Raw genomic sequence first — 10367 nt, 5'->3', positions numbered from 1 at the left:
ATGATTGTTGGTAGTTATAAAGCACTAAATACTTTTTAATCAATACGCGCTAGTGGCATACAGACGACATTTCAGCACATGTTAAATACAAAAAACACCAATGTGTTTCTTAAGTTAGAAAATAAGTAAATTAAATGTGTCTAGCCAAAGAGAGAAAATATCAAACCATGTTGTTAATTAATATTTCTGAGAAATTTTCAGAAAGCCGGTTAAAATATTAGATATAAATTCACTAACGATTCGATTTTGTGCAGCTCTGTTTTGTTTCCTATAGTGCAATTAATTAGGAATCCTAAAAATCTTCAAATTGTTTTTAAAACCGAAATACTTTAAATCCCGTAACATATGGTTTGGTCTCCTTTGCAGGCTAGGCAGTCAAACTATGTATTAAAAAAGACACATCGAGTGTAATTTAAATTTATGTTCCTTTCCATTTGCATTACATAAAAGTGAACAGTTTGAATATACAATTTAGCCTACGTGCAATCCGGTTGTATGCCAAAAACTCGTTCAGGTTATCAAATACTGACGATAAAAAGCTTTTTAGGCGAATGTCAAGTGACTTGTGGAATTTCTACCAATTTGGTAACCTGATAAAATGAACACCTGCCTGTGAGAGCAAGTGTTCATACACCTATACCTCCTATTCCGCACAGGAAGTTCTCTGCCTCCAGACGTATACCAATGTATATCTCGACCACTATTAGGAAGTTCAGACATTTGATGCAAAGTTGATCCCAAAATGTAAAGGCCTGGTAAAGTCCAGCAACTGTACTATTTGGCTAACGACTTTAAATCATAAAAGCCAGAGGCTAAAAATAAGCAAACGTGATTCCATGCCAAACCTCGATCGAGGTGTATTCCAACGAATTTTGAATTATTGACTTCTTCCAGTATGGAGTCTGCTAACATGCCATACTACGGTCTCTTCGACCCGAGAGGATTACTCATTAAAGCCTTAGTTACAATTGACCGTCGGCACAGACGTTCATCAATTTTTCAATTTATGGACAATTAAAAAAAAAACAATACAGTAAATGAATATTTGAATTATTATCAAATTTCTTTCTGGTTTCTAACAAAAAAAAATGATCTTATTCAGCATTTAGCAGATATTAAAAAAAAAATATCCGTAAAATATACTGCGCAAAGACAAAAACCATGGAATCATTCTGGGAGTTTCTTATTATCAGTTGGAGGGTTAAAGGGCCGGTAAACGGACTGTAGGTCCACGTCATAACACTGCCGGAAGCATTTCATACTTACTTCTTAAGGGGTGGACAGTAGGTCCACGGTACCGGCCTGGGACTCACTGTCCGACTCACGGGTTTCTTTTGACGAGGGGTTGATAAGGGATCGTCGTACTCACACTGCAGCACTTGAATGGATGTTTCGAAATCTAAACTCTATATCTGCTAAATAATTTTCAGTACACTACATAAGACAGCTGCAAAAAGAATGAAACGAAATTATATACATAAAATAAAGTCAGGTTAGTTACGCCATTTCTAACTTAAGAATGTCTAACCATTATAGTGTCTACTGGTATAGACAGTATTATACAAACGATGGTCCAATATAAGGAATAACTAATACACACTTACTGTAGATGTTTATGATTCATTAGGACAATGCCAAATTAATCAGATAGTAATATAATGCTATATGGAATTCGTTAAGATATATTCCCTATTAGTAATCCACTTCATATGTGATAGCTTGAGTAAACTATTGTTAATATTTGCTGCTTTAGCAGTACGCTGTGCGAATGTAGTGGAAGCATCACTGACCAGAGTAAAGAATAAGTACAGGTAGAAAAACTAATGCACAGCCAGATCAGTTTTGAAAAGTAGGACAGTTAGTCCACAGGTGTCGGCGTGGACTAACTGTCCTACCCTGCAGAAAAGTGACGTCAGCCACCCTCGTCAAACTAGGCGTGGACCTACAGTCCTACAATCCTCGCTGATAGCAACCTCTTTGTACAGTCCAGTCCTTACCATTCCTCTGGGCCTACTCCTTCCACTGGTAATCCAGTTACCACAGAATTATTATTTAATACATTCGGTACACCTTTTTTTTGTATTTTTGGGATGCCAGATGGCCAAATTAGTCCATAATTGTTATTAGTATTATATCATATATGTTTCCAAAAAACCCACAATATTGTCGTAGGTGACTTTACAGAGGGTATTTTCTTTGAGTCTTCACCTTTTGAATAATCACAATAATTGAAGATGCAACAACAACAACAATAACAAAAAACAATAGATAAAATAAAACAAACCGTTCTAACTTCTTCGAGGAAGTCCAGAGATTGGCAGCACCAGCTTCATTACAAGGGACAATAATGGCTGGCCTTGGTCACGTGACGGCTACTGGCTCATAAGCATCCACTGAACTCAAAACAGTTTATTTTATGGCTGGCAGTAGCTAGGTTAGTAGACTTTGAAGCTGCCAATACCCCCTCAAACAGCGACAATTACTAGCAGCCACTGAACCTGCAGGAACCTTATATGGTATTGAATTTGAGCATGAAGCCTATGTTGACCATGGTATGAATACTGTCTTCTAGTAATAAGATATTCGCTTTGTATAAAACAGTTACTATTTTTATAAATACACTAGCACTTACCCGCGGCTTCGCACGCAATTTCCTACTGAAAAACTGTACACCGTAGCCATATTCCTTTTCAATGACATTTTAAACACCTGGGTTAGGTGATAATCACTGAAAAATGTTCCAATCTTCTGATCCATTTTAGATATAAGTTTAAAGAGCTATGTTTTGGGTCCCCCAAGTCAGAGAGTGAAACATTGTTATAAGTACCGTGGAATAACTGGAATTTTCCCCCAGTGTTTCATGATAAACTATTTCAGTAACAAAAACTATTTCAGGCCAGCGTGGAGGAATCCGAAAGTCGAAGTTCTTAGCTCATCATATGATTTTAAAACGGAAGTTGGTTTTTAGTTGATGCTCCGATCGTGAATATATACACGTACGGAGGTCTGAGAAGCTTATTTCGGTCATAAAGTGCATACCTATGCCATTGTAGTTTATTGTTATTCCGGTCTAAGGTATTTCTGGTGCTATTGTTGAGTTTGTCTAAAAGGCATATTTCAGTAAAACAAAACTACTGAGATGTGTTTCATAATAGTCTTTAAATCTATATAGGTAGATAGGTAGTAACTTTGTCTTTGATACCTATTTTACAGTATGCAAACAGCACTGCAGAATTAATATTTGCTCAAATTTACAGTTTAAAAGTAAATTTGTACTAAAACTTGCTATTTTAATATTTGGATAACCTCTGTGCTCGTCAGTGATTACAGAGAAAGTTAAAACACGTGTTGTTATTTCTAAGCTTACTCTATGCTTTCGGACCTCAAACATAAAAAAATTAAAATGGTACTTAAATTAATGAACCATAATGATTTCGTTCACACATTATAATGTTTACAAAGAACACATTTACTATCTGCTGACTAAAGCCCCCCACACACCTTCGAACATTTCACCCAACCTGACCTGGCGTCGTACCCAACGCCCAACCTGTCAAGTTAGACGTTTTACCCCCACACTGTCGAACGTGCGATCGAGCAGGTTGGGTGTCTTGTCAGTTGTATTATGGATTTCGAGACAAGTGTAGCTGTTTGTGCTTGGCGCTTTTTGTCTGAAACGACAAAAGAAGAAAAAAGATCGACGCTTGTGGTCTAAAAAAATGGTTTTTGGACCGGAGTAAGTTTAGCCATATGTCGCTTCTTGCTGAACTTGCCATTAGTGAGCCTCAAGACTTCAAAAATTATCTAAGGATGAGCGAGGAAAGCTTTGAATATCTATTCGGAAGACTGTGTGAGCACATAGAAAAGAAGATAGCCTTTTGAGAACCTCAATTCCTGCAAAAGAACGTCTTGCAGCCACTCTCCAGTTTCTAGCCAGTGGTAGGAGCTACGAGAATCTGAAGTTTAGTTGTGCAATATCTCCGCAAGCACTAGGAAAAATCATACCAGAAACTTGTGCAGCTATTTTTGATGTTCTAAAGGAAGATTTCTTAAAGGTAAGTACAAATATTTGTTAATTAGTTTTAACTCACTCTTTTCTTCTTACATTATTATAATCCATAATTTACACAATTGTTTTTTGAGCGCAAAATTGGTTATTGTCGCGCGAGAATAAAGCAGGAGGGTACGAAATGAAGTATAACCATCTTCGAGAGCGACAATAACCTATTTTGCTTCAAATTTATCCTATTACGTTATTACTTATTTTTTAGGTCTAAAAAAAACACACATAATTTCAGAAAAAAAATTTATTTTCAAATCTATCTTTTATAAACTTTTCAAAAACATCAAATTTAAAAGTCATCAAATAACAAAAAAAAAAAGCTGTAACAGAAGATGCTGTTGTCAATGTAATAGCCTATTATAAAACAAAACGAACAAACAAAGATGAAAAAGCAACTTATTATACATTGTCCTCGCTGAACACGGGTAGATTCAAATACTGTTTGAGTTCATTCCGAACTTCTTGTTGAGCAGTTTTTTCTTGAATCGCTAGTGTGCTTGACCTGCGGTAGGTTTAGTTGCTGCCGTTTGACTTTGAGCAGGTTCTGGTAAAGAAAAATTCTTAGGACAACGTACAGTTTGAGGTGAAATTATCTACTTTTTGTTGCTGTACATGTTTTTGCTGTACTTGTTGTTGTAGATGTTGTCGTTGTACCTGATGTTGAGTAGGGTTGATTTGGCTTTGCACATTAATATGGGTCAAAACTGAATGTCTGATGTTGATAATTTTGATCTTGTAAGAAATATTCAGCGTCAGCCGGCCTATACGGAATATGGATTGTTGTTTTGATTAGTGTCCATAAAATGGTTAAGTGATGGTATATTCCGTTGGGTTGGCTGTTGTTCTGTCAATATGGCCGCAGATGCTTTCAAACTGCCTAACTTACCGTGGAACAAAACATCAGATATAAGCTTTTCTGCAATTACTTGTTGTTGACGGTCCATATCTTCCAGTTGGAAGCCCACGTTGTTTCCAAAAGCCCGGAACTTATTCTGTTTACATAGGACAGACGTAGCTGTATCCAAAAAATCGTTCTTGTTTCTTTTCAAAAATCAGATATCTTTTTTCGGTTTGTTCGAGTAGTTGATCCTGGGTTAGACCTACTTGATACTGATGGGCGACTTACTGGTGTACTTGATGGTGATGGGCGTATATCAGCGTGTATCCCTGTAGATGCGTCATCTTGAGCCTGTTAAAAAAACACAAAAACTGGGTTTAAAACAGTTATATATAACAGCACGTCAATCAATATTACCTCAATATAACATTGTTAATTTTAATATATTATAATTTTAACTTTTATGTTTACTTTTTGCAGTTTCCTTGCAATGAATCGGACTGGATGAACATAGCTGTGGACTTCAAAAAGTACTGGCAAGTTGAAAAACTGTGTCGGCGCTATAGACGGAAAACACATAGCGATTCGTCAACCTCCGAAAAGTGGGTCATACTACTACAACTACAAAGGGTTCCACAGCATTGTTCTTTTTGCTGTGGTCAATGCTAATTATGAATTCATCTATGTAAATTGTGGTACTAATGGAAGAGTATCCGATGGTGGCGTACTTATGGAAACTGATTTTGGAGAGTTGCTGGAAAATAAGGAATTGCAACTTGCCGTCACCAACAAGCTTCGATGACAGGAGAGGACGTTTGCCTCCCTTTTACATTCCTTGGAGATGAAGCTTTTCCTCTGAAGGAAAATCTTATGAAGCCCTATCCAAACAAAGGAATCACCCACGACGAAAAGATTTTCAACTATCGGATGTGCCGTGCTAGGAGAGTGGTGGAGAATGCGTTTGGCATCTTAGCGACTCGATTTAGAGTCCTTCTTTCGGACAATGAATGTTAGTGTAGAGAGGGCAGAAATCATTGTTTTGGCGTGTTGTACTTTACATAATTTTCTACGCCAGAAAAGTCCAACCTACCTAACTCAAAGTAGTGTGGATTGGGAGGACACTTCAGCAGGCCAGTTAAATGAGGGTGAGTGGAGGCAGAACACGCAAGAACTTCTTGGGTTTAAAAGAATGAGGCGGGATGGCAGAGAACAATCAATTGCCAATGCAGTTCGAGGTTGGTATAAAAGTTTCTATAACAACGAAGGAGTGTTGATTTCCAAGAAAAAATGATTAATAAGCGCGTTGACAGTTCGGTATTGAGTGTAAACAAGTGCGATGATATAGTTAACAACAACAAAAAATTATTAAAATATGTTGATTTGCTATGTAGTCTATCTTTTTCAATTTGATAACTAAATATTGGTGAAACTTTGTGTACATTTTTTCTAATTCGTTTAGATACCATAACTGTGTCTTATTTATATTTTAATTCGCTAACTTTGGAAAAAAGCAATGTTGTAGTTTATTTAATTATATTGAACTTAGAAAAAAACTAAAGTGTATTTGTTTTCCCTTTAAACGTATGCCTAAATATTACTGTATTGCAATTATATATTGCAATTTTGATTAATATATTCATTCTTGAAATTTAAAACTTTTATTATGTAAACTTATTAGATAAAAAATTAACTTATATTACCCTTCAAACATGTGCCAAAGAGCTTTTTGTCACCCACGATATTTTTTAATATTGAGGTATGTTACTCTGAGACAGTTCTAAGTAAAAATAAATAGGAAGGTAGATAGAAGTTAAAACCAAAACAGATGAAATTCCTAGGAAATATACGCGTTTATTCATCACCATGAGCAATGCTCAAGGCTACACCTCTGTGGGGTTAAGTTAAATGACTGAATATCTATAAATGTTAGAAACTTGCACAACATTAACACGCAAAGGATATGAGTTATATCCTAATTATTTATTATTATTTATTTATCATAATTATTAAATAGTTTTTATCTTGGGGGCAAAATTATAGTCTATTGCAAACGTACTACGAAAATTAAGGAATAAAGTTGAATTTTTCAAACATCATTGACATAATGTTATACTGTTTATATATATAAATTAGTTTTGTGCTGTTTTTAACTTTAATATAATTTATTGTAATCTAACTTAACCGTACGAGGTGTTGTCCAAATAATGACCTAGCGCTCAATCCTAAGTAAAAATAAGGAAAGTAATAAACAGTAAAATTGGTAACAATTAAACTGACACTTACTTTGGTTATTTCGTCCTGCGTTTCCGCTTCCACGTCGTCCACTCCTTCTTCATCTTCTTCAAGGGACGCAATACTTCTGGATCTTTTGCCGATCGAAGATACACCTTTCCTGACTACCTCTTGGTCTGTTATGAAAAGCAGTAAATCAAAATACCAAAGAGATGGTTCATACACATCATCCTGAACCACTTCCGGTAATCTTTGATTTTTCAACCTTTTTCAGCTCTCTTCGGAACGATGCCCTCAAGGTTTCGATTTTGGATTTGACAAAATTTCTCGTCGCAATCCGGATTAACTTCCTTGCATTTTTTCAACGAGAACGGAATATCCTTCTTTTTCTGATATTTTTGTTGGAATAATTTTTACTTTTTATGTCCCATAAAGCTCGTTGCTCCCTATAAAGTTCAATAAACTCACACCAAAATGGTTTATTATCGTTTAAAACGACATTATGAAACTGGCCTCGCTCCGAAAAAAACAAATAACAAATCTAGTACTACGCCACTGCACTAGGGAAACTGAGGTCTAGCCAGTCGAGCCGCTCGACAGTTCCCCCACACACAGCCCAACATGACAGGCGCGCGGTTGGAGTTGGGTGGTGCTGTCGTACCCAGCATCCAACCCAACAAAACCATCGCGCATGTTGGGTTGGAGCCCCACACACTCTCGAATATGTTCGACAAGACGTTGGGTTCCCAACTGCTCGACCAACATGTTCGATAGTGTGTGGGGGGCTTAAGCCACAAAGGGAGTTTTCAAGACCAATAGGGCGTAGCTCGGATGGATTTTCGAGAAATAGAAATATGCCTATATGTCACCAAATGACCTTAAGAATTACCAGGTAAAATTTCAGTAGAATCGTGTCCAGTAGTTTGTAATTGATTGAGTAACACTCAAAAACGAAAATACAGACAACCTTCACAGGCGTATCCAGAGTGGGGGGGGGGGTTAACTTTTGTTAAACTCAAAGTATACTCGTAGTCGAACAATGTGATAGTTCAGTTTTGTTTTAATTTGTTTTGATATTTTAAGTGTAACACGTGACATATAGTAAAACACAAGACTCATGCTTCGTAATTGTTCGGAATGACAATTCCGTTTCTGGATCGTGGGGTTGACAAATGTAATACAGACCTTCGGGCGAGAGAGACAGCGAGCAATGGTCATGAAGCCCTACCATCTCTTTGAACTGCTAATTTGTCAGTAGTAGTCTTAACGCAGTTCTCGTCGTATTCGTTGTTGGCGCTAGTCGTGTATTAGTGACTGGTGTTGTTAATGAATACCGATAGTGGCAAGTACTAACAATAAATAAATAAATAAAAGTACAAAACCTCTATATTGCTGACCATTTAAAAGTACTATAATTCTTAAAAGTGTTTACATTTTACCCGCTGTTACTGTTACAATTTTCCGATATTGTTTTCAACAACCAAAAATGTGAAAGATGTATACAAAATTAGCTACTTATCCAAATAAGTTTTATAGTTGACGTATCTATAAAAATAAAATATAATGTACTTTCAGGCCTTTGATGGTGAACTTCTGATATGTCTGAGGTTATGGAATACCTATTTAATATATTTCGTAACATATTCTAATCAGATGTTCACAAAAACTGTAAGTCCACAATCAAAGTAAAGAAAATATCGTGATCATTTAAATAATATCTGACTTATAGATCGTAATTTTTAATGTTTTATTTTATACATAAGAACATGTTTTGTTTACATCAGTTTCATAAATAAAATACAAATAAGTAATAATAACAAAATAGAATTGGTGATCATTTACTAGGTTGCTCACAAAGGATTACCAACAGCAACAGTCAATCCTCTGGCGTGGTCCAATTTTACGCTAGCAATAAGTTTTGTGTTCAAACTTCTTTCAATTTATAATAAACCATTAATTCTAATGGACCAATGGCATGCGACACATATAAATATCTTGAGCATTCGTATTTTAATTTGTATTTTTGTATTACAACCTTTGGTTATAAAAATTATCTCTCAAACAGCTCAACACTTTATTTCAATTTTCATGTTGCAATGTTTTTTCGTTTATCGTTACTAAAAAGTGTCAGTTTTATTTCTTCAGGTTCAGCGTACTTGCTTTTAAGAAATTGCTAAATAAAAGGTTGATTTGTCAAGTCAAAGATTAACAAAATGTCTTTAACGTGCCTCCGTAGTTTAGATTCTGAGGTTGATGTCTGTAATAGTTTGTCTAAAATTGTAGCTCAAAAGAATGTTTAATATGGCAATAAATTCTTTGTTATCACGATTTATATTCGTGGTACGTTCATTAACTATTACGATAGTTTATTAATCGATCATAGTTAACGTGTTTCTGTCACACTTATGTGCATGAAAACCCACAATTACACAACCAAAGAAATAAAATATCGTTCGTGCTTTGTAAATAACATTTAACTTGAAATTGATACCTTTTATAAATTAAAATATTGTTTATATTTGTTCATCGCCGAGCGTCTGCTGCGTCTATGCCCAATTTCACGCAGTGGACGTCAACAGCTCAGCCGTCTGACACAGTTAGAGTATAGTTGGAGAATATTTTTTATCTTCGTACTGAGCTGTGTGCTAGTAACCAGCTATTTGGCAATGAGGACAATTTATAAAAAAACCTCAAATATATATATATATAAGTGAACTGGACATACAAATTAATTTATTGATTGTTTCAGATATTAAATTGTTCTATGGCTACTCTTCTAAATTGGAACCATACAAGTCACGTGGTTTTCAACTTACTATTTAGTTGTCCAGTATATTACTCAAGTATTTTGCTACTGATACTATATACGCATTGCTAAAGATATTTTTTGAGTGGGGATTGGTCAGAGTGAAAATGTATGCAATACATTTAAATGGCAAACTGGTTTCTATAAATTATGGTTTATGAGTTCACATGCGGCGTACTTGTAAAAAGCAACACCATAAAAACCAGTCGGTATTACCACTTTTACTCTACATTCCTTATCACTAAAAATATAGGACAAACTGGTAAGGAGATGGGGTTTTTCAATAGGCTCAAGCCATTGTAAACATGTTTAAAACTGAATGTCAAGCACCTTCTTTTAAATCTCAAACACATGGTTTGCAGATAGGATGCTAAAATAATTTATTTGTTATTTTCCTTATTCATGCAAATGAGCCTGCAAATGAGCAT

The 10367-nt window shown here is 35.5% G+C and overlaps 1 protein-coding gene across 1 annotated transcript; it reads left to right on the top strand.

Annotated features, from left to right (window-relative positions):
* Positions 1-3862: 3862 nt before the first annotated feature.
* LOC124374105 lies at positions 3863-5703 on the top strand (the record flags this gene model as incomplete). Its single annotated transcript, XM_046832402.1, has 3 exons — positions 3863-4055; positions 5382-5503; positions 5610-5703. Coding segments are annotated over 3 exons (409 nt in total), but the record flags the coding sequence as incomplete, so codon positions are not given.
* Positions 5704-10367: the final 4664 nt, after the last annotated feature.

The sequence above is a fragment of the Homalodisca vitripennis genome, unplaced genomic scaffold (assembly GCF_021130785.1).
Source record: "Homalodisca vitripennis isolate AUS2020 unplaced genomic scaffold, UT_GWSS_2.1 ScUCBcl_7274;HRSCAF=14888, whole genome shotgun sequence".
Lineage (NCBI taxonomy): Eukaryota > Metazoa > Arthropoda > Insecta > Hemiptera > Cicadellidae > Homalodisca > Homalodisca vitripennis.
This window is presented reverse-complemented; position numbering and strand designations above follow the sequence as displayed.